At 33.5% G+C, this 26,277-nt stretch overlaps 1 protein-coding gene across 7 annotated transcripts; it reads right to left on the minus strand.

The window, feature by feature from the left end:
• Positions 1 to 19: 19 nt before the first annotated feature.
• Positions 20 to 15,902, minus strand: LOC117784957. Of its 7 annotated transcripts, none has more exons than XM_034622818.1 (8): positions 15,630 to 15,902; positions 3,910 to 4,257; positions 2,962 to 3,089; positions 2,651 to 2,891; positions 2,467 to 2,584; positions 1,451 to 1,592; positions 1,294 to 1,367; positions 20 to 1,221 (listed from the first exon to the last, which is right to left on the minus strand). In XM_034622818.1, exons 1-8 carry the CDS (start codon positions 15,811 to 15,813, stop codon positions 1,023 to 1,025), a joined length of 1,434 nt encoding a protein of 477 aa, XP_034478709.1. In that variant the 5' UTR covers positions 15,814 to 15,902; the 3' UTR covers positions 20 to 1,022. The 7 variants fall into 7 exon arrangements, with proteins under 7 accessions (XP_034478709.1, XP_034478706.1, XP_034478708.1 ...); XM_034622815.1 differs by having other exon boundaries at positions 3,910 to 4,269; XM_034622817.1 differs by lacking the exon at positions 15,630 to 15,902 and adding an exon at positions 5,674 to 6,049 and having other exon boundaries at positions 2,467 to 2,581; positions 2,648 to 2,891.
• Between the last annotated feature and the right edge of the window lie 10,375 nt (positions 15,903 to 26,277).

Consider the following 26,277-nt stretch of genomic DNA (forward strand, 5'->3'; position numbering starts at 1 on the left):
TTGTTAATTATCACAGCACTTTTTGATTTTCTTTTTATTGTGCAAAATTAGATATCCGGAACAAAGTTGATAAAATAGGTCAAACTTATGTATTTACAGGGCATTACTTATGGTTAAATACTAAGCTACTTATTGCATTTGATTTTATTATTATAAAGCCTTATTTACTTTCCACTTTCGTTACAAATTCTCCAATATAAGAGTAGCATACATTTGGGCTGATCAACAAATTTAAATAAGAGAAGTTTGATAGTATGCATAGCTTATATTTAAGAATTGTATACGAAAGTAAAAGTTTGTCAGCAATTTGGTAAAATTATTGAATAAAATTATAGAATTGCATTTAATATTAAAATTATTTGGCTTGCGTTCAAGTTATTGAATTGTCTAAGATTTTAAAAAGAGCTTTTTATTATTATAACTATTAATCATCATTTTGTTGGCAGATCTATGTTAGATTTGGGCAATGTTTTCACATTTATTTGCAGCACTTCATTTTGATTAGTTTGAAACCCATTAAATGTGATTTCCTTTCTATATATTGTGTGTGTGTGTTGGTTTGAGATTGTGTTAAGAATTGACTTGTAATTTTCATAGCCTACATCTCAGCGTAATTTTGTTATTAAGTTTTAAAAATTCAGCGTAACTTGGATATAATATTTTTTGAATCGAAAATCTATATGTACTGGCTAAAAATGGAAGTTGTTTTAACATTTCATACTAGATATGGTCCTATTAATTGTTTCGTCTATATGCTTATATAGAAAATTTTAACATATACGATATGAGTTACCTTGAGTATATTGTCTACTTGCTAATGATATTGCCTGTGTTTGTCTGTCTGTGTGTGTGTGTGTGTCTATTATAATTAAAGGTTTGATTTTAGCACTATATATCAGTTGTTAATTGTTTAAAAATCGATATACTTAACAGTTGCAATTGTTGCCATTGCCATATAGTCCTCAACTATTTACAGCATAGAAAAATATAGTTATTACTATCGTTATTTTTATAGATCGTCTCTAGAAAGTCTGAATTGGTCGATAGAGTCCTGTATAGCCGCAGAGACGTGCTCGCAGTGCAGGTATCAAAAAGGCGGCCAATGATATATCTTTCAACAGATCCGCACACTCGCAAACCAACAGATACATTTTATCGCCCTTCTGTGAGGTACTTTTATGCAGTGCAATTCGTCGCAAGCCCGCAGCACGTGGCAAATATCTGTGAAAGGCAAATACAAATTGAAATATTAGCATTTAAGTATATATTCCAACAATTCCAACTACCACTTGCCTGTACAACATGCGAGCTCCTGTCCAATACAGCCAATTCTTTTCGAATCGCTCGCCGTCGTCGCCCTCAAAGACCTGAAATTAAATTTTGCATTTATGCATGTAATGTACAACGGGGGTCAAGGGTCAAGTCAATTTCACAATGGCCCCCAGCTCACCTTGAACACGCTGATAATGTAGCCCGTGGCCGGCGTCTGTGATTTCTTAAAGCTGCCGGCTTCATTCGAGGGCAACACAAGCGGAGGTCGACAAATCGAAGCCACCTCACTATAAAGATCCAGGGTATGGGCGGCAGTGTATCTGAAAGTGTTCGCGTACAGAGAGAGAAATTCGTAATTGAATGGAAAATGCAACAGAAATATTATATTAAAAATTTCTTTAAAATAATGAAAATTAAATTGAATACAAAAATTATTTCCCAACTAAGCTTGAATTTCTGTAAAATAGTCAAATCTAAGATGATCAGAAGGTTTAAAATATAAGTCAAACTAATATACATAACTGTTATGAGAACTATTATGCAAATCACTTTAATATGTTAAGTTGTTTTTTTTTTTAACTTATACGAAGAATAGAGAATTACATGCACCTTTAAAAAAAATATATGTATACAAATAATACTTTACTTTGAATTTTAATACACATATTTATAAGTATAACGGACTTTTTTTCAGGCACCGTAACTGTTATAAGTTTTAAAAATATAAATTGCAACTTAACAATTATTTCCAAACTTTTATTTAAACCAATTGGTTCAAAAGACATTCAACTGAACTTAATTTTATTAATTTTTACTCTTATTTGTGACATTTAAAATAAAAATAAAAAATAACACTTAATTTAAATTTGTATTGAAAAAATCAAGAATAAATGTTAATAATAAATTTAACTTTTAATAATAAATTTTTATTTAATTATTATTTTTTACTTTTTTAATAAAAACCAAAAATAAGAATTAAAAATGTTTTTTATCATTTTTTATCGGAAATAAAAGTTCTTAGATCGCTAATTACGTCAAAAATAAGAAATTTTGATGTTTTAGCATGTTATCCTAACATAATTCTATTCTATTGATTTATTTAGTTTTAGTTTAGTTTAGTTTTAGTTTATCTTTTTGAAATCAATTCAAAAATAATAATTTCAATTGACCTTGTAGTTTTTAATATTATCTTACTTGAGAGCTTTGGGCTCGAATTTGGAGAGCGATGAGACGCGCAGGCTGGAGTAGAAATTCGATGGATCCGTTTGCATCGTATTAATCAGATAATACGATATAAATGGAAATTCGGCTAGAAATAATGACAGGTAAATTAGTTAAAAAGAGACAGAGAGAGGGATTTAGATGCAGGACTAACAGCTTTTCTCCATATTGGCTAAAATCATGCCGCCGACGGCAGTGTTGGCCTGTTGCACCTCCGTTAAAAGCTCTGCGGCAATTGCACGTTGCTTGAGCAGCGGATGTGAGAGCGGTGACTCCATAACGGGATCTATGGCTTCCAGGGGACTCATAAGATGCACAAGGATACACAATTTGGGATCTGAGACTTCCAACACGCTTAGAGGACTGGTGGCTTTACCCTCGGCATTCAAAGCGGGTAACTGGAGCGAAGGAGATTTAATAATTTAGCTTTAAGCTCGTCAGCTGATAGATTAATAGGGGTAGTATTACCGGTATTCCGGCTGGTAAAAAGCGTTCGACACTATGCACTGGAATGATGAAACAATCTCGATCCAGAGTTGCCAATGAGATGGGCTCAGCACGTGTTGTACCCACGGTGCCACCGCCACCAAAATGACCTAAAAAAATTAAAAAAAATCGTTTTAAAAAAATTCCATATAAAGCTCTTATCTTAGAGAGTTAAATAAATATGCATTGCAATGTTACAATAGATTCCATTAAGTAAAACTTTAATTACTGGCGCATTTTGGCTTGAAGAATTTAAATTCAAGAGCTTTTGGCAGCTTTCTGGTGAGAGCAATTAATTGCAACACATAAAGCTTTTGCAGAGAGTCCTCAAATAAAAGTGCCCATAGAGTTGACCGCTTTAAGTAGAGTGTTGATCATTGATTAGTGAGCTTTTGAGTGAGCTTTTAAAAGCTTTTGTGAGCTTTTGTGAGCTTTTGTAAGATTGTGATGTTCCTTTGACTTGCTAGAAATACTGAAAACTTTGCACATTGAAAGCTTTGGCTTAAAAAACGTGGCAAACGCATTGCAAGAAAGCGCAAAAGCTTTTAAGCAAGTTCAAACATGTCTAGCTTTCAGTATTCGTTCAAAACAATATAGAACTTGCACCAACAACAACAAATTGAGGAAGAACAACAACAACAAGAAGAAGAGAGATCACTATTTGAGGTTAGGGAAAATATTATGTGTCTGTATGTGTGTGTGTGTGTGTGTGTATAGAGGGGGGAAGATAGGAGATTAAAGGAACTGGACAGCAGTTGGCTGTAGTGGTGTTGGTGGTGCAGTGCATCAGTGCAACATTCGAGGTTGTGAGCTTAGCAATGACATTAGTTTTGAGTTTTGCTTGGTTTTGGGGTTTGGGTAGTTTTCTTGCAGTGTATACGATTTAATGGCAGCAACAACAACAATGTTGACAATGTTGAATGATCAAACCTTGCCGCGTTGCCGCTGCGGCAGCTGTAAGCAAAGTGCTCGTCGGACTGCATGTTTGTTGTTGCTGCTGTTGTTGGTAGAAGTAGGCGTGTTGCTGCTGTTGATGTTGCTGCTGTTGCTGTTGCTGTTGCTGCTGTTGCTGCTGTTGCTGTAGCGGCTGCAACTGTTGCTGCAGTCGGATGAGACTGCTATTTGTGCTGTTGCCGCTGGCGCTGTTCCAACGCATTAGAGAGACGGATCGATCGACGAGCGGCTGCGGTAAGTCCACTTCATATGGCATGGATGGCAGTGTAAAGGACGTGGATGTGGTCGGGGTACCGGGTATGCCCGATAGTGCGCTACATCGTTCTGCAATGGATTCTGTCGATATTTTATATGGACACACAACACAAAAACAAAACAAAACATAACAACATTTCAATTCGATTCGATTCGATTCGATTCGATTTGTGTGATTGGGAACATAAGGAAAGTGCTAAAATGAATCTATTAATCTATATTATTTTCTATTATTGTTTTCTGTTGTTGCAGTTAGGCACATTGAAAATACACATGTAGACATATTTACACCAAACTAGACATATTCATCACCTTTTAGGATTAGTAGGCTTCGCATTAATACAACTAACTGTTAGCTACGTTTAATACATACTTAGTACAAGTTTTATTCTCTTTGCCTCTGAATAACTTTGAAAATTTAATTGTTATATGCACATTCAAGGCCATTACCATTGCACATTGCCAAAAAAAAAAAAAAAAAAAATCACAACTTACATACGTCCAGTTGCCCTAAAAGCCAAGCCAACTGGAAGTTTTAAGATTAGCTTACACGTGAGCTTTCAACAACGTCGTGACTTTCATATTGCCAAACTACAGTATCAGTTATTTATACACTTCCAACGATTCCTTCATGCGTGCCTAAGAAAGCCTGCAAATTTCAGTGTCAAATACTATGAACAAGTTGTGATTCAATCGACTGAAATGTAACAGATGTTCATGTTATAAGTTATGTGATGTCTCAATTTTATAATTTAAAGTATGCTACGTATACTTGATATTCGCATGTATAGAATTTTATTTAATTATAGCTGCTCTGTGTGCAAATTGCACAAGTTTTCTGAAATTAAATATAATATAGTCTGTAATGTATACTTGATATTTTTTAATTGAAAAGTTACATTAACTAAACAACTTCATATAATAATAGCATGTATAGAATTTTATTCATTTGTAGCTGCTCTGTGTGCGTATTTTCACAAGTTTAAATTTAATTCCCTGTAACGTATACTTGATATTTTCTAATGGAAGAATTAAAATTAACTAAACACCTTCATAATAAATAGAAATGCTAACAGACTGAGCACATTTTATTTTAGATTGCATTGCTCAAGACCACGCTACGTATACTTATTATTCTCATTTATGACGTATACGACTGCAAATCTATTTATTATAATTCTTTTATAGTCTATAAATAAGCAGCTCAGTTTCAATTTCAACTTAACTACATTTCAATTGCCGACTCGAGTGTCCTTCTGGCAATCCTTTTGAGCTGATTTGTAATATTGTTAGAAATATTTGAATTGAATGCAATGCAAGTGGATGTAAAACGTAGATGAAGAATGAGAGGTTGAGGTTAATGGGTTAATGGAGCGCATTTAACTGAGGCGAAGGCTGAAGCAAACATAATAGAGCAACAGAGACAGAGACAAAAATGAAGAGAGAGAGAGAGTGTGGCAATGTAATTGCATGTCGACAATTTACCTTCGCCCACGTCATAGCCGGGTCGATTGGGTGAGAAAAATAGATGGGTACGATAGTGTATCTCCTCCGGCTGCTGGACCAGACCCATATCTCTGGATCGCTTTGTGCGGTTCGCCTTCGATTGAAGTTTGCCGCCACCGCCGCCCGATTTGCTGGCGCCCTCGCGAAAATTCTTGCGAAACATTAAATTCATTTTGTTGTTGTTGTAGTTGAAGTTGTTGCAATGATGATTATGAATGTCCTGTGTGGCTGAATGGTGCTGAACTGAATGCGGTGTTCGTTTAAATGGTGGTGGCGGTGGTGCTGCTGCCGTTGTCCGTACACTTGATTAATTTGTATTTGTTGTTGACGCCTGGATGGTGAGTGAGGTGGATACAATGGGCAAATTGGTTGGTTGGGTATACGTGAGTGGTCACTGTGTATTTGTATTTACTGTACACTTATTTGCATATACTTTAGACTGTCTGTGTGTTTGTGTGAGTAAATGTGTTTGTATGTTTTTCATTCATTCAACAACTTACAGTTTACCTTTTTATTATTTACTTTGTTATTGAGTTTAATTCATTTGAATTTCTATTTTTAAGCATCCAGACAATTTATTTGCCTTTGTCCTCGCCAAACACTGATGCTGCGTTTATGGAGTGTTTCATTTTAAAGCATTTTCAAAGCACTTGCAACAGGTAGAAACAACTTTTCACCGGTTTCAAGCAAATTTGTGTCAAATAAATAATTTTGCACATTTGCTTTAGCGATTTCTGATTTGCCTTTTTTCTTGGGATTATTTTTAGACTTGCTCAGCATTTTGTTGTTTTTTTAATTTTAATGAGAGCATGAAGCAACATTTGAATTAGTCAGCGAAATAGCCATGGAAATGTCACAAACGCACATTTAATTTATTTAATTCAAGCGAAATTTACAGCATGTTAAATTTAACAGAATATTCTATGTATTGCAGTTTTAAAAGAGCTTGAAATTGTTGAGATAATTAAACAAGCTTTTCATATAGGGTATCTTATGCACAATCATTCTACTGATTAGCTTTATTGACTTGACTTAAGCAGCTTTTGGTCTTCATTGGCTGCAACTTAACAAAAAGGCAATCAAAAAGTCAACAGCGATTACCCCCTAGAAATATCGTGTGTGTATTGTTTTTATTTTTTTTTTGTAGCAGCAGCTGCGGAAATTACTCATTTCCGGTGCTAAACTGTTCAAAATTACTCAACGCACTCAGGTCGGAAACTCAAACATGAGCCTTAAGTTGCTAGCAGCTTAACTTAACGTTTTTACATCTGATAACCCAAACACAATTGGGTATATTCCATTTAGAGATATTTGTAACAGCTCTTAAACTCTAATAATATCCTTCAAAATTCTGCAAACTTGTTAACTTTTATCTAAATTTTATATTTTTAAAATAAATGTTTTATCTAAGAAACTATAAGCTTGCACAATTTGCCTTGAACTAAATATAAAGGGTATAGCATAGTCAGTCAGTCCAATGTTCTATTTATTCTAGCTTGGACACGCAAGCGACCAACAACGAAAAATCAAATTGTAAAGAGCCAGCAATTATTTGCAGTCGAAAGAGTTCTCTCTTTGTGTGCGTGTGTGTGTGAAGATTTCTTTGAGTGTGTGTATATTTGTGTGTGTTTAATTAGTTCAAGACATGGCTCAATTAGTTTAACTGCCGCTTATTGATTGCCATTGTGCGATAAATTCCAACAGCAGCATCGAATTCGCCGCCCAAAAAGTCACAGTCAGCAAATTGAAAGTTCTAAAGTAATTTATAACAACTGTTGGACATTACGATCGCAAAACAAAAGGAACGATTAAAAAGGATTTGGAAAACGCTTTTCTGATTAATGTTATGGGAAAAACGCTTGAGACCCAAAGTAAAAATATAAGCAAAAGCACATTAAAAAGGAACTCAAAACATAAAGTTAATTAATAAAGTAAAATATTTGCAAATCAAAATAAGCAAATTACATAAATACAAATCATAATAAACAAATTACAGGAAATAAAAAGGTTACCAAGGACCAAAAATCCTCATACTTATAATACAATAATTAATTTATGAACCATGACATCTATAAACAAAAAACTGATTTAATTTAATGAACAATATTCCTTTTAGCAGCTGACAGTAATAACAATTTTTGTCTGATCCTAAAGTAAACCAATTTTAATAAGTTTTCTCATTAAAACTGCAGCTCAACTGAAGTCTAAGCATCAATTCTTTATGTGTGGTTTCTATAGACAACGATTTAGCCATAAGCTGCGTATAAGCAGCATTCATGGCGTATGAGTGATATTATCACATTGCACTGGCAGAATGAGCAGCAAAATGCTGCCTGTCAGCACACACTTAAGCTGAGATACACATCAAGAGATACAGAGTGTGGAGAATAGAGAGAGGGAAGGCGGAAGCACATAAACGCAACCCCAACGATCCCATAGCAAATGGATCATAAAGTTTTAACAGCATTCCATTCTCAAGTGCTTGTCGAAATGGACATTGCATTGGCCAGCAATGGTGGCTATAATTAATTGTTTTAATGACACAAGTTACACCAATAATGTTTATCACACACACACCACTGCAAAATAATCAAAACAAACAATGAAACAATCAGAAAAGCAGCCAAAGAGAAAACACACAAGAGTGAGAGATAATAACCATAAAAATTAAATTTCGCTCAATTCCCAAATTCGTTTCGTGCCAGTGCTAAAAATAAATAACAAAATGATGTAGGTATAACAGATATATATTTATGTGTATATATATATATCTTAAAATAGAGGCACGATTTAAAAGAAAGAAGTCGACCAGCAGTTTCCCTTTAGTTTCTAGAGCAACTTCCGTGTTTGTTAAATAAACTCAATGAAATATTCTGCTATGAAAATCAGCTTGAGGATGTCTTAAAATCAGTCTCCTATATTTTTAATATGATTTTTGATTTTATTAGACTACTACAACCAGATAAGTCACGTTTACAGGGTATAGAGTAAAAATGAAAATCAAAACGAAAGCATCAAAAGTAAATTTGAATATTCGTGAGGGCTGCATTCAAGTTGTGCTTATGCATGACCTAGGCAGAGGCAGACGGCCCTTGACCTTGTGGGCGTGTACTACCAACAAATATCCCATGTGTGCGTGTATTCTTATGTGTGTTTTAGTGTGGGTTGATATGCTTGTGTGCATGTGTGCTAGTTAGTTGTTGAATGATTCGGCAGGTTAGATTTAATTTGTTGAATTGACAATGTGTTTGTTAAACATTTTGTGTAATTCTTTGTGCATATGATTAAATAAATTATTATTAATTATAGCAGATACTTTTACATACATATAGATACATATGCTTAGGCTCTTGGGTTAGGCCAATTAATAGCTGAAAAGTAAATTTTTTGCGATTTAGTGCAGGCAGTTTCTATAATCCAATATTTGGCGTTGTCTTATTATAATTACAATTTTAATTGTTGTATTTTACATTAAGTCTGTTTAATTATTGAATTAAATATCAGAATTAATTTATCTGTATTTTAAGCTGATTATTTTTTCAGAATATTTTTATATAGATTTTATTTGATTTTATATACAATAATATTTATATGCAAATAATATATGTTTATTTATTTTAATATTTCGGAATTTGTTTCATCGCTTAAAAAATAATTGAATTATTTAAATTTTTACATTTCAACATTTTTTTCAATGTATACCGCACATTTTCTGTTTTTACCGAGCGTATACTTAATATTATAACACTTAAATCACATTTATACGTGGCATACTTTGTCTATATAAAAAAAGTTTCTATATAGGGTAAAATGTATTTTGTTGTTGTTTTTTTCCTATCCTGCCGCAGGTCACAACAAGAGCAGCTTTTGCGCGACCTTAATACGAAATTCACTGTCAGCCGGGTCGGCTACGTAATATTTATGTGGTCTTTTTTGTTTGCCAAGCAATTAGCGACAGTTTCGCATAGTTTTTGGCATAGAAATCAATACAATTATATGGCTAATTACAGTGGGATTGCACAGGACTGGGTGAATTATTCAATGTCGCTTATAAATGTTGAGGAATAATCGAACACCTTATAAATAATTCACACACGTCAAGTAGCCTAACACAACACGCAATTTCACACGCCTCCGTTAAACACACTCACACACACAAACAGACACACGCATACACTTTTTGTCACATAAATAAAGTCATTTGTTCATTTAATTTGAATTTAGCTTACAACTCGATAAATGAATATGAATAAATGCGAATACGAATGCGAATACGAATGCGAATGCGAATACGATGCGAATACGTTTCGACAATGTTGCGTTTAGAATTCAACTGGCAATTGTTAAGCTTTTCGCAACGTTTTCGTTTGCCGAATCTCTCAGTTGTAGTATGCTTTTCATTAACTCAAATATGACGGCATCAGAATTCAAAACTTGCACTTAGCTAAAATGAAAAATAAAATGTGAAAAATGTGAGAAATAAAAGCTTTCGTCACTTGTTGCGCATACGCCGTGTGTTCGCGTACACCATTTCCGACATGTTTAAACATTTCAACATTTTGTCGGCGCTGATATTGTGAGTTATTAAATATTTATTATACAATTTTATAGATTTTTCATTCGCCGCTTCCAAGTACCGCACAACGCAGCAAATTAACGTCAAATGAAATGAAATGAAATGTTATACGAGTACTACAGCTATCACTTCCTATGTATACAAGCTAAAGCGTAGGACACCCACAAAAATAAATACAAAAAAAAAAAACTAAAGCACAAAACGTAACAAAAACACAAACAATTTAATATGTATACCATAACACATTCAATGCTAAACTCTGTAATACCCTGTTGGAACTTTTCGCCTAAATAAATTAATAAAACAATCTGTAAATGATAACTTTGTTCATTGGTATTGCATAGGCATAGAAACATTAAAGTATTATATTAATAAAAGTAAACGGATATATATTTGAGCTGTAATAGGGAATAATAAGGGCAATCTTTAAAAAATTAATGCATATTTTAAGTGATATGGTTAATAACAGGAAACTGTAATATCAGTCTTAACAGAAACTGTAATGTTAATAGTTACAGAAAATGCAACAGTAACAGCTACAGAAATTATAACGCTTAAAATAGCAGAAACAATAACATTTACTGTTACGTTAACAGAATTGCTGGCTGCAGTAAATAGTAGTACGCTGTTAAACAGGTAAATACCCGTTTTAAAAACGTAACAAATATGGGTATTCCATCAAGTAATATTTTGTTGTTGTATCTGGTGTGTATTTTGCTTGTCGTTGTTGTTGTTGTTTTTTTTTTGTATTTTCTGCCTTTATCCTGTGTATTACTGCGTGCTTTTCCTAGCGTTTTATTGATTATGCTGCCTGCAACTGACAATTCCCGTAGCTCCCGACCTCGGACTGAACAAGTGACTGGCAACAGTTTGGGAAGTTCAGAACTGACGCTAAAGTCATTCGCCTTTTGCTGCTTTTTATCTGTTTTTGCTCCAAATTTTTTTTGTTGCTTTTCGCTTGTTTTGTTTTGCGGTTTTTGACTAATTTGCAGCCATAAAACCGCTGAACTTAGTTTGCCATTTTCATAGCAAATTTTACCACGTGCAGCGAATAACTCAATAAATTACAAAGACAATTACAAATGTTGATTGTATGCAGAGAACGAAAATATTAATGATTAGTAATTAAAACTTTAAGATTTATTTTAAATGTAATCAAAAAATAGATGTAAAAAGTAAGTATCTAAGCTAAAATCAGATTTATTTGAAACATTTAATTACGTTTATCTGATTTTTGTCTGTTAGAAAGTTTTTGTTTTTGCTTGTCATGGTGAGGCATGCGTCATGTGGCATGTGGCATGTGTCATGTACTTTCAAACATTCAAATGCAGCTTTGCATTCTATTTGCCCCGTGAGAGAGCAAGTGATTTACATGTGTCTAAGCTGCATTTGAGCCAACAATGGGACAACTCCTAATCCTAACGCAGCACAGCAACACTGGCGTTGCCACATTGTCCATCTCTGCAGTGGTGTCATGCATCAAACGGAGCTCAGCTGAGGCTAAAAGCTGAATCTATATATTCTGGGAAAAGCCAACTGCATTTTTTATTGTTATGCATGTATTTGCCACAGAAGTTTTGTTGCACAGTTGCAACACGCAACACGCCACTTGCCACATGCCACGTGCCACATGCTATTGTCCGACGTGAAGACAGTCAGAAGACAACTGTAAACAAGCTGTGAGACTCTCTTGATACTCTATACAGCAGTTGCAATAAATTTAAGAATAACAAGCACAAGGACTGCTCTGAATATAGCTAGACTAGGAGATACCCTGTATGCAGCTCGCAGAAGCGCTTAATCGTTTAAGCAGATATTTATACACAGACAGGTAAAGTATTTAGGCTACAAACTCTCCAATATATATATAACTTACTTAAATAAATATAGAGAGAAGCCTAAGTTGAACACATTTATGTTTCCTATAAATTGTAATTGAATTAAATTTTTTGAGTTTCGTATAGTTTTTTAATTTTAAAGGGTCTTTTTAGAATTATCTCAAGATTTTTATCAAATAAATTTTTAATTGGAAAATATTAGGATTTTTTAAAATTTCGTTCAAAATATCTTGCGTGTGAAAGACGAAGTCCAAATCATTGATAAAAATTACTTCTGCAATTTTACATAATATTTTTTTTTATTTTCTAATAATTATCAAACCAAAGTTTCTTTATAATATAAGACATAATATATTGTTATTGGCCAATTAAAAAATGGGATTACATTGTAAGTTTTATTGCGTTTAAGTAAATGAGAAACTCATGATAGACGCTTGAGGGCAGAATGAAATATGTACTTGACGGTTACCAAGCAACCAGACCAAATGAATTCTAGCCATAAACAATTTAGGAAAGTGCCAGCTACTGCCTGTTGGTTGTTTGTCTGTTGGTTGTTTGTCTGTTGGTTGTTTGAATGTCCTGGTACTGTGAAGCAGACTATGAGAATACTGCACGTAATGATCCAAATGAAATTCGTTGGCTCATAAATTTTAAATGAATTAGTTTTCATGGCTTTGGCTGAGAGAGCAAAAGTGTCGCGTTGCAGTGTTGCGAACTTAACTTGGCTTATACTGTTCACCATTATGAGCTGCTTAACGTCTGCATAAATTGTTCATCTAAGGGGCGTTATAACTTTTATATTTGGTGCTTGGCACACAAAGTCCAATGATAAATAGAGTTAAGTTTATTTTTATTGACAAAGTTATTGCTGGTTGTATTGACTTGCCTTGAGCTATAGTTAAGCGTTTGTAATAGCTAATTAAATCTGTAAAGGCAGTCATACCAGCCCCTTAAACGACGCCACTGTCAAACTATCATTAGGCTGAAAGAACTCGTCAAAAAGTTGTATAAACTCTAACGATAAGCGTTAAGCTTTAAGCCCCAATGATTGATATACGATTGGCTGGGTCAACGCCGATGTAACCATCTATAGTTCCGTATGCTTAGTTCTATAGCCTGTGGTATCAAATAGGGGTACTCCCTGCGTCACCCAAGTCTTATCGCTATCACTCAAACAAACACACCGACTGCTATTTCACACATTGCTTCGGTCATTTCAAGCTTTTCAATTTGTAGTTATTCCCCAAATTAAAAAAAACTTGCTTAAATTTGCAATTTATCGACCGCAAAACGAAATAACAACTAAAGAGGAAGGAAAGCAAAAAAATGAAGGGTAAAAAAAAAGAGCATCTGTCGAAAGTGCAAGTAAATCTTTTGTGTCAGCTTTCGGTTTCAGTTTGGCAGCTGCTCTTGGCCAGTTTATTACTTTGCCAGGCACATAATACCAATTCCCTCTCTTCTCTCCCCTGCCACACACATACAACATAAATTACAACGTCATTCATTTCCGTCATAAAATTGAAAAATGTTGTGCAAATTACGCTTAAATACCAAAAAAAAAAAAAAGAAAATGGTTGAAAAGTGAAACGCGAGTACGCAATGAAAACGTGCGGCCGGAAAACTACATATTTATGCATGTATTTCCACAGAGCTCTCTTTGGATTTTTACTTTTTATCTTTTCCATGACACAGAAATGTTTATGACCTCAACACATCTATCTGCTGCATGCAACATCTAAATGCAAGCTAAAACCATGATGTTTGCTAAATAAAATAAGAGAAATGTAATTTTTTTGTAGACAAAATGAAACAATTGCTTAGCGAATTAAATTAGTAGGAATATTTGCAGAGCACTAAACAGGGATTCAATGCAATGTGATTCAACCCAAGTAAGTTTTATTTATTAGAGAGTGTTTTACTAAAAGACACTTGAATAAATACGTACAGCCTACAGATTTCTTGTACTCACCTGAAGAACTACTTAAGATCAGGGATCGCAAATAAGAGCTTTTTTTATATAAAAATTAATCCTAATTTTAATTTTTTGATAAAAAAAAATAGTATTAAATAAGAATTAAATTTCAATCTTCATTTCCATTTTTGTTAAAAAAATCAATAATAAAAGATGATTTTCAATTTTTAAAATACAAATTAAAAATAAAAAATATTTATAATTTTTATTGTACTGTATTGTTTTGTGCACAATAAGGACATGTGATGTAACATATGAAAGGTTTTGAGGTATTAATAAAAATGCAAAATGGTAGTTATATTATGAATCATGATTATAACTTAAAATTTCAATATATTTTCAAAAATTTTTTTACTATTAAATGTAAGAGATCAACTTATATTTAAAAATAAAATTATTTCATATTTTAGATCTCTGATTTAAATAAATGTAAAAAATAAGAAATAAATACAAAAGTAAAATATATCAAAATTAAATAGGCTGAAATTGCATAAAAACATTTGATCACATTGCATTGGGAACAGAGCAAAATATTTTAACTCATATTCACTGGGTTTAGACGTTAGACAGCTTTATAACTGTCATATGTTCAAATTATAAATATTTATTTTCTAATTGTTATTTGTAGTGTCAGAAACTGGCAAACTGCCGAAATTCTATAGATTATGGTTATTGTACTCATTGCTGACAGTTTCTGATTGCATATTTGCATAACTTTGCCATACATATGCAATTACAACACACACACACGCACACATTCCCATTTACGCATATGTCGAAATGTGCTGATATCTAAATAATTTGCAGCTTGCTGACACAATGGCCATAAGCTTTCATAAATGTCCAAGCGACGAAAAATCCCCAGCTCTGTGGTCCAAAGGTCAAGCACAGCAAATGCACAAACAATCGACCCCCTCCCCCCCCTCAGTTCCAGTTCCCACTTTTTGCCAGGGCTTTATTGCCAAAACTAGTTACGCATTTGAGCCAATTTATGCTTGATTGTAATAGCCCCTATTGAGATGCTGACCTATAGAATTGGCATACACTGATACAAAAAAATTGTTCTCAAATCAAGAACTAAGATTTTTGGTCTAAAAAATGAGTTGAGAACATAAAATTCTTAAATTGGGAGATCACATCTTGGTTTTAAGAACATTTTCTTTTTTTAAGAATAAATTTACTTAAAATAAAAATAAAAAAAATTGTTTTGATTTATCTACATTTTATTCTGTCTTAGAGATTTTATAAATGTGAATTTTATTTGTTACGAGTGGGATTCGAACCGCCGCCTACTGCTTCACAACTGAAGCAGCTTCTCTAACCAGAGCGCCACGGATCATGTGTTTGGTACGAAATAGTAGATATTTATACTCTCCTAACAATTTAAGATTTTTATTCAAATATTATGATTTAAAGATTTTTTAGATTAATAATCTTAGTTTAAGTAATTTGGTCTTAAAATAAACTTATTTTAAGAACAAAATATTTGAGATAAATGTTCTTGATCTTAGCAGTTGGTCTTTTTTTTCAGTGTAGGGGTCAAACTCACCCATATAGTCACATTGAAGTGGCTCCGGCGGCTTCTCGTGCCACTGACGGAGCCAGTGCATCAATGTGGCCAATTTGCTGCGTCCTGTGTTGGTTCTCTCGCAATTAAGCACACTTGGCTCAAACTCAAAACTGACATCCAACTTGGTTAATTCCAAAGCACGCTGCATGATGTTTCGATACATTCGAACTTGCTTATTTCTTTTTGGAAGAGTAAATACTATTAACTGTCAGGCATTTGTGGAAGAACTGTGTGTCCAGTCTGTTTTTGTGCTGGACTCTGGTTAAATTTGCGAGTTGCTTGTTTTGATAAGTTCCACCTCGTGTCTATCGTAAATTTGTACTTTAAATCACCAGATTGTTAGATAGCAGCAACAACAGCGCCAGTCGATGCCACACGACGACTCCTCCATGTCAATCAAAGTTGACATTGGGTATTTTTTCCGACAGCTTTTCAATTACTCACGACAAAAAAAGAATGAAACAAACCCATGGGCAAAATGGAATCACAAATTTCACATAAACATAAAAAATCCCCATCTAATTTTTGCTGTCATTATTCATTCGGTTGGCTATGCGAGAAAGGCGTTCATTGTAAAATTTAATGGTGATAAATCAGCCATATAATTCATCCTCAGTCCCCAATTCACACATCCATCGAATATGTGTATATACTCGTATTCGTTGTTATAAAACTTTTTCGCTTTCATCATGCAAAAATGCAAATGTCATAAATTAATGCACATTTTTAGGAGCTGTCAATGACAGTTTTTTTTATTCAATACGATAATTTAAATAAATGATATATATTCGCTATACCCTGTACACAAATTTTTGGGTAAACAGGTAGATAAGCGCAGAATAGGGGAAGCCAGTAAAAGTGTTTCTCAAAAATCACACAGAACCATGGCTTCGAAAATCGAAAAATAATAAAATGAATGAAATAAAATTAAATTAACAAAATTTGAATACAGAATGAATATAGAGGCCAAACTATGATCACAATGACATTCCGCTTGAAAATCGGTTAGGCTTTGCCAAAGTTATGACAGTTCGAAATTGCTCAAGCCTCTCACTTAGCAACTTTACATGTCAAAATATTTCTTAATTTTGACATGATTTTTTACAAAAAAATGAATGACCTTAGAATCAAGTTTAAAGTGTTGTTTTATACTAATTACGATATAAGGAGTTCATTAGAAGTGCAAACTTGAAATTTAAAATTTTGAATTTTTGAAATTTCAAAGGGGGGACCCTTAGCATCGAAATCAATATCTAGTAGAATCTAGAGAAAAATATTTTTTTTTTAATATTTAAATAAAATTTAAATGCAGAATGAATTAAAATGCCAAATAATGATTAAAATGACATTCCGCTTAAAGATCGGTTTAGTTTTGATTAAGTTATGACCGTTTGAAGTTGGTTAGACTGCGGATTCAGCCACTTTACAAGTCAAAATTTTTATCCAATTCTTCATGATTTTTTACAAAAAAATGAAAGGTCTCAGAATCAAGTTTAAAGTGTTGTTTTATACTAATTATCATATAAGGAGTTGATTAAAAGTGAAAACTTGAGATTTAAAATTTTGAATTTTCAAAATTCCAAAGGGGGTACCATTAGCATCAAAAACGAAATTTAGCAAAAAATAATTTTTTTTTAAAAGTTAATAAAGTTTAAATGCAGAATGTATTTAGAGGCCGAACCATGATCAAAATGACATTCCGCTTGAAAATCGGTTCAGTTTTGACAAAGTTATGACGGATTGAAGTTGACCAGACATTGGATCTAGTAACTTTACAAGTCAAAATTTTTGTCTAATTTCACATGATTTTTGACAAGAAAATAAAAGGTCTCAGAATCAAGTTTAAAGTGTTGTTTTATACTAATTACGCTATAAGAAGTTGATTAAAAGTAAAAACTTGAGATTTAAAATTTTGAGTTTTTAAAATTTCATAGGGGGGACCCTTACCATCCAAACCGAATCTTGATCAAAAATAATATAATTTTCTAAATGCAAAAAATGCAGTATGAATTAAGAAACCGAATCATGTTATGTACTCACAGGGTATCTTCGAGTCGTATACTCTCGGTAACCTCATTCTAAGTTATTATTATTTGGTATTTTGCGTATGATTATAATGCCAATTTGGTTAGATATTTATGTCCCAAACAGTTTACAGTCGACCATATAATTGTGGTCAAATATTGGGGAAATTGTTGGCAATTATGGCCAACGATTTCGCTGCAGATTTGGCTAACAAGTTTCACAATCGATTTGCATTTCCGTTTCGCACAACTTAATTAAAGTTATCGGAAATTGAATTTAATGTTTTATCGTATGATCATATCGTATATTGAAACTTATTGCTTATATCGTATATAGGCCAGACAGTTAGTCTGATCTTTTGTCTTTTCTATAATTAGTCATGTTCTAATTGAGCTTATCAGCAAGTCACATGGTAAAAAGACCTCCAACCAAGTGTCAAAATGACTTTGCATTTTAAGACCAAAACTAATCAAAATTATTTTAATTTGACAGTGTGTATTAAAAACAGGTAAACAGGTGGATGGGTGTTTTGTGCTATGGCAACTATGTTAAGTGACTAACTGGCAACTTATTATACACTTTTAAAGGGTATTCTAATTGGATCACTAAAAAGCTGTCATAGGAAAAACAGCTTCGTTGTTATTTGTGAGATCAACCAAACTCACAAATTGTACATATAATATTATCTTATAGTACAAGAAAGACTGAACAAATTTTCTTTAAAATGAACTATTATATTATATATTTAAGTAACAAAGCAATAATCTTTTTTTTTTTTAACTAACAACAACTTTTGCAACTGCAACAGTGGCATGCAATTTGTTCTTGAGAATATGTAAAAAAGGAATCTAATTAATTTTAAATTATTAATAAGGCAACTGGCAACTGGCAACTTGCAATTGCTTGTGGCGCCTTCGCATTTGAGACGCTTCAGCTCGGACTTGCCACATTACGTGACTTTCCAAGGGGTGGCAGAAGGGGCAAATGGGGCAACAACGTCTTTGGTATTCATTTTATTTGCGCATTTCTTCATTTTCTTGAACCCCCAACAACCCCCACCCCTTACCCACTGTGAAGGGTAGTAAAAAATAATGCCGCGGACTGCGGATAAGCAGCGCAGCCAACATAAAAAGGCTGCCAAGCAGCAGCAGTAGCGGTGGGCGTGGCAGTTGGCAAGTGCAAGCCCATAAATATGGCGTATGTGGACGAGCCGCACATACATAAATGGCGATCTACCCAAAAGGGTTTTACGACCAGATATTGTTACTGGTTGGGCGTGAAAGTGGAACCCACAGTACTGTAAACAATGACATTAGTGGAACGCTTCGCGCATGCATTAAATATTTTTATTGTTAGACTTTTGGGATGCAATAAAAATTGCAGCATATTTTCAGCATTTTAATAGCATTTGCGTTTTTACCATTCATAAATCAGAGCGCCACAAAATGTGGCCTAACATCAGGTGATTTTCCAAGTGTTACCTGCTGTCTTCCTAATTGCTTAATAAATTATTAAGTAGATGAAGAAAACGTTTAAGAAATAATGGTAGTTACTCGTATTACGCTTTTAACTGCAGATTGACTAGAATTGACAATTAATCAGTCTTTGTCTAATAAATATTTAATTTTAAACTCAAGAGCATTTAATTTCTAGATTCTGTTATGTAACAGAATAGGTTTAATAGTATATTTTTGTTAACAACATGTTAAGGATTCAATTAAATATTTTAAACTCAACAGCATTTGATTTCTCCATTCTGTTATGTAACAGAGCATAGGCTTAATAGTATATTTATGTTAACAACATGTTATTGATTTAATCAGTATTTGTCTGTTAAATATTTAATTTTTAGCTCAATAACATTTTATTTCTTCATTCTGTTATGTAACAGTGCATAGCTTTTAAAGAACATTTTTGTTAACAACATGTTAAGGATTCAATCAGTCTTTGTCTGTTAAATACCTAATTTTTAACTCAAAAGCATTTGACTTCTCCATTACATAGCTTTATTACTTTATTTATGTTAACAACACACAAAATTGACATCAATAAAGGAAACCAGATTAATTTATAAGAACTCTAGCTGATTTGAGATAAAGCCAATGACAAAAGGGTATTCCGTTTCTTGCATGAAGTAAACAATCTTTTTAATAAACTGCCTTAAAGTGGATTTATCTGTTCAGTTGTCAGATCAAAGACTTAAACCAATTTATCTTACTTACTCAAGGAGCGTATAAATGCCAGAGAAGGAAGCCAGTAGGAGGCCACTAACATGACATAATGGCAAAAGATGCTGAGATTAGTTTAAAGCAAATGTCAGGCAACTGACGCAGTAACCAATTGAGTCGAGCTGTGTTTAGCCTTGGCATTAAACACAGCTGCCTATCGTCTGACAACTCCATTCGGGTCCTGACTTTGACAATCTTTGGCAGCGCAAAAGTTCAAGGTCAAGTGCATGTCCAGCCAAATTATCAATTGATGCAGCCAATTGACAAAAAAGAAAGTAAACAAAAAACACCAGCAGATTCAATTGGCATGTCGACGCGGCCATAAATTGTGATAAATGAAGCGAGCTGCCATGTTGCCAGGCTACTTATCAATGTTGCCCGGCAACACGGCAGACAGCAGACAGCAGCGCTAAGAACCCGCACAATAATTTACACATTTGGCATTCAGCCAGCAATGGTTAGAGATACACCAAACAATTACGAGAACAACAATAACCAAACAAAATAAAACAAAACACAAAGCACATTTTTTGACTGTTGCTATTGTGCGAGTTTAACTTTTGTTATGGGCAGCAGCCATATTGATACTCTGTTAAGCAATAAACACATCTCTGCTAAGAGCAATTGTGTTAACAGCAGACTGTTATCGTTGAGCGGTTAACAGATTAAACGATCTGTCAGTAATTTATTTTTGTAACAATATATTTTATATTTTACTCATTGATAATAAACCTATTGTAGTTAATTAATAATTAATTAAATAATTAATATTAAATGAACTGTGCATTTTAAATTGTATTTTTATTGAAATACTTGTGAAATTTGGTGATCAGTGCATTCAAAACTTTGAACAGATAAACTGCGCTATAAAAAAATAAATCAATGCATTCTAAACTTAATAGACTTCCACAGATGCATAGAATTATAGAGAATAATATATCACAATCTGATTATTATTTAAACAAAGTCTTAAGCTAATTATTTAGTTTATTTTTAAAATTTGATAATTTAGTTACTCGCCTTAATAATTTACCTTGATAAACTGCAACTCTTTCAACTTCGCGCAAAAAATGACAGTTTTAAAAATCAATATTAGAATCTTGTGCTGAACAGATACACAAGTTAAGGTTACGTAGGCTTTTAAACTGGCTAAAAAATGCAATCAGCGAAGCTAAAAGCGGGATATGCATACTTATATAGAAGCAGCTTGATTGTAGCGTTTTATTTGTTAGCTATGTGGCGTATACGCAATTTGTTGTTTTCTTTCATGCATATGCAACAGCATCAAACGCTGCATAAATTATACGCCGCGTTGCACGTTGCACAGTGGCAGTTGGAGCTGAAGTCAGCTCAGCTCAGCTCAACTCAGATAGGCGTGCCACCGCCCACTTTATTGACTTTTCTTGATGTTGTGGTTGTTGTTGTTGTTGTGACTGTTGGGCTGCCTGCGGTGCATAAATATTAATTAAGCAGCTGGCTAAATCTGCCTGCATACGTTTTGTGGGTCGTCTACGATTTGCATCATCGATCAGTGGGTCAAAATAGCTGCTCAAAAGATACTTGGCCCAGTCTTGCAAGTAAGTAGCTTTTTTGTGGGTCACTTGCAGCATAATTATGTGACTGGGAAGTAGAAGCAGTCCGTCTATGCTTATATACTATACAGGTTGCCACTGTGACGCTTTCTTTGCCCCACGCTGCTGTTGCTGTTGCTGCTGGGACCATAAATTTTAAATGATGTTGCAATGCTGTCAGCGGCTTTAAGCAGCCAGGATACAAAGCCTCGTTGACGGCAATAAAACTTGGCTAATTATAAGTGATGAGCATTTTCGCATTCACAACAAATTCTCAACGTTTAACGGTAAAGGAATGGCAGTAAATAATTTAAAAACTCTCTTATAAGTGAAACAAAAAACCTTTATGGAAATCATTAAAAAATAAGGCACAATTTGTGGAATATTCTTATAAATAATTATTAATTGACATTCTGAAGTTTTTGAAAATGTGTCAAGGGAAGAGTATGGAAAAAATGGACAGTAATGGAAGAAAAATTAGGTTTTCCAATTTTGATGCAGAATGAAAATAGAGGCCAAATAATGATAAAATCGATAATCCGGAAGGAAATCGGCTAAAATTTGACAAAGTTATGACAGTTTGAAGTTTTTGGTAAAGTCTCAAGGGAAGAGTATGGAAAAAATGGACAGTGAAGGAAGAAAAATTAAGTTTTCCAATTTTGATGCAGAATGAAAATAGAGGCCAAATAATGATCAAATTGACAATCCGGAAGGAAATCGGTTAAGATTTGACAAAGTTATGGCGTTTTGAAGTTCTTGGAAATGTGTCAAGGGAAGAGTATGGAGAAATGGACAGTGACCGAACTATGAGAAAAATTGACAGTAAAGGAAGAAAAATTCGGTTTTCCAATTTTGATGCAGAATGAAAATAGAGGCCAAATAATGAAAAAATTGACAATCCGGAAGGAATCGGTTAAGAATTGACAAAGTTATGACAGTTTGAAGTTTTTGGAAATGTGTCAAGGGAAGAGTATGGAAAAAATTGACAGTAAAGGAAGAAAAATTCGGTTTTCCAATTTTGATGCAGAATGAAAATAGAGGCCAAATAATGAAAAAATTGACAATCCGGAAGGAAATCGGTTAAGATTTGACAAAGTTATGACATTTTGAAGTTTTTGAAAATGTGTCAAGGGAAGAGTATGGAAAAAATTGACAGTAAAGGAAGAAAAATTCGGTTTTCCAATTTTGATGCAGAATGAAAATAGAGGCCAAATAATGAAAAATTTACAATCCGGAAGGAAATCATTAAGAATTGACAAAGTTATGACATTTGAAGTTTTGAAAATGTGTCAAGGGAAGAGTATGGAAAAATTGACAGTAAAGGAAGAAAATTGGTTTTCCAATTTTGATGCAGAATGAAAATAGAGGCCAAATAATGAAAAATTGACAATCCGGAAGGAAATCGGTTAAGATTTGACAAAGTTATGACATTTTGAAGTTTTTGAAAATGTGTCAAGGGAAGAGTATGGAAAAAATTGACAGTAAAGGAAGAAAAATTCGGTTTTCCAATTTTGATGCAGAATGAAAATAGAGGCCAAATAATGAAAAAATTTACAATCCGGAAGGAAATCGGTTAAGATTTGACAAAGTTATGACATTTTGAAGTTTTTGAAAATGTGTCAAGGGAAGAGTATGGAAAAAATTGACAGTAAAGGAAGAAAAATTCGGTTTTCCAATTTTGATGCAGAATGAAAATAGAGGCCAAATAATGAAAAAATTGACAATCCGGAAGGAAATCGGCTAAGAATTGACAAAGTTATGACAGTTTGAAGTTTTGAAATGTCAAGGGAAGAGTATGGAAAAATTGACAGTAAAGGAAGAAAATTGTTTCCAATTTTGATGCAGAATGAAAATAGAGGCCAAATAATGAAAAATTGACAATCCGGAAGGGAATCGGTTAAGAATTGACAAAGTTATGACAGTTTGAAGTTTTTGGAAATGTGTCAAGGGAAGAGTATGGAAAAAATGGACAGTAAAGGTAGAAAAATTAGGTTTTCCAATTTTGATGCAGAATGAAAATAGAGGCCAAATAATGAAAAAATTGACAATCCGGAAGAAAATCGGTTAAGATTTGACAAAGTTATGACAGTTTGAAGTTTTTGAAAATGTGTAAAGGGAAGAGTATGGAAAAAATTGACAATAAAGGAAGAAAGGACGTCCCGGCGTTGGACTGACGCGTGCATGCCGCCCGCCGGCCGCACGTTCACTGGCCATGCCACACGTGCAACTGTTCCTAAGCCAATGGCAATTGCATGCTGCACGTTGTCAATCCAGCTGCGCGTATATGTTGCATGTGGCAATTGAATTTTGCTGAAGCTGGAACCGTTTGCAGTTGCTGGCCCTGAACAAGGCTAAACAGAGGCGCGACAAGGACACGCGACAAGCGTTCTCTTACTTCAACTGCACTTCACTTTTGCGCTCTCTTCTTCTTTGAACATCACTTCACTTCATCTTTAGCTGCATTTTTAGTTTCAGTTTTTAGCTGCAACAGCAATAGCAACAATAACAATGACTACAAAAGTAACATCTACAACAACGTTAACGACAACTAAAAAATGACAACAATAAAACGCGCAGCGAAACTTTCTCTGTCAATATCCTGGCAGCAACTGAGCAAAGGCGCCAACCGTCGCAGCAGCTGCGGAAGCAGCGCAGCAGCAGCAGCAAACGAAGCAGCAGACGAAGGCAGCTTCTCGTCTCGTCGTGCGAGTGCACGACAAATGCCGAACGTAAGCAAAGCAAAACAAAAAGCAGCAAAGCAATAAAAAGAGATGCCGCTTGCCCCTCAACCCCTGCCCCATCATATTATGCATTGCTGCATCGATGAAGCTTTTGCTTTGTTTCACTTCAGCTGGAGTGCGTTGTGAGCTTTTTTCATTCACAAAAGGAGAAACGCTATGCAGCATTGCCAGACAGTCAGCAGTTCGAATAAAATGAAATGAAACACTGGCACTTGAAAGCTGCATTTTATGAGAAAAGCTTTAAAGGAGTTCCACAAAGCTTCGCTTCGCCTAAGGACTGACAAACAATTTGAATTATAGCTTTTTCTACAACTTTTGTAAAGCTTAAGCAAGTGTCAAATCAGCTATCAGCCATAGATGGCGCTCTACCATATGCATTGGAGATAATTGCAACAGCTGCCCATTCCAAATTAAATAACTCGCTTTAATATTTTATTTGTATTTTCTGTTTTGTCTTTATTGGTTTTCTTTGCTGTTAAGTTGATTAGAATTGTTATTAAAATTGTTTGGTTTTTTTATTATTATTGTATTCTTCTTTTTAGCAAGTGTTTATTGATTTTAGTTAATGGAATTGGTTTCGCATTTGATTTTGAATTCAGTTAACTGGTTTTTAGGTATGCACCTTAATACTTTGTATGCTGCAAATAGATCATATTATTTGTATTATATTTAAGTTTCATTTTACCTGCTGTTACATTGTGGCATAAACAGTTCTTTTCTTTTTTGGAAATTCATTAATAATTACAAAAGAAAACTTTATCAGACCTAATTCAAACGACACTTTCGCTTAGTACCCAGAAAAGTTTATAACATACTTTTTTGAAAGCAAAAGCTGATTTTTTTTTTAACATGCCTTATACATTCCTGTGAAACTAAGACGAAAGTGAAATTTGCAACAGTTCTGTTTATTTATCGTTAGACTTGTCGATTACAGCGCTTAGAAGTTACAGTTTACATAAGTTTAGTATTTTTTGTCTTACTTTCTTTTGGATCACTTTCTTTTTGTCCAAAATTTTGATTACTTTTTATGAACGTATTTGTGTGAGTGTGTGTATGAGTGTAATTGTATTGTGCTGTCTAAGATAAACTTATTTATTTTGAGTTTTGTTGTGTGTGTCATCATATACTCGATCTATATAATATTTTTGGTTATATATATTATCGGTATATGATTATGTTTAACAGATTATGCTCTATTTTTGTTCTAGCTTTCTGTTTTCATTTTGGTTTCATAAAATTCGATGCCGTTTGAATAAAAATTCGAACAATTTTGCAGTCCACAACATGTTGCAAAAACCCAGAAATTTTAGACGATTGTGTGCGTGTTTGTTTATATGTATGTGTCTGCTGGTGTAATGCAACGATCTGACCTATTGTAACTTAACTTGTACTTAATTAATTAGGGTAAGCACAAAATGTGTTGCATACTTTCAGGCTTTGGCCAGTAAATGAATTGAGTAATAAATTAAAATACAGAATATTAAAATTATTAAATAAATAATTTATATTTAACAATAATTAACATGTCATACATTTTTTTAAAGATAAAAATAAGATTTAAAACAAATAATAAATTTATGCAATATATTTTAGTTCGAAAATAATTTCAACAATTTCTTTCCAGCATCAATTACAATAATATATGTATATATCTGTATGTACTCAAAGTGTTTATTCCAACAAACACATTCGCAACAATTCCGCTTTAGTTGTACTTAAAGCGATTTCTAAGACAACTTTGTGGAAAGAGTGCGAACCTGAAACTCAAAACAGATTTTATATATAGAATATATATATATATATATATATATGATTTGTTTTTTTTTTATCCAAGGCCTACAATTGCTTTTCATTCCAATTTATGTACCATCAAGAGGTTGACATTAAGATGTTCTGACAAAAATGACTAAAAACTAAGTACAACATCAATATCTGTAGCGTTTGGTAATTCTCTTTATACTATATGTATTTGGGATATATCGATTATTTTTAGACAATTTCCTATGTACAACAATCGAAAAATACATCAAATATTCGCAAAGCCAATCTGAAACAACAGTCA

The sequence above is a fragment of the Drosophila innubila genome (assembly GCF_004354385.1).
Source record: "Drosophila innubila isolate TH190305 chromosome 2R unlocalized genomic scaffold, UK_Dinn_1.0 1_C_2R, whole genome shotgun sequence".
Taxonomy (NCBI): Eukaryota; Metazoa; Arthropoda; class Insecta; order Diptera; family Drosophilidae; genus Drosophila; species Drosophila innubila.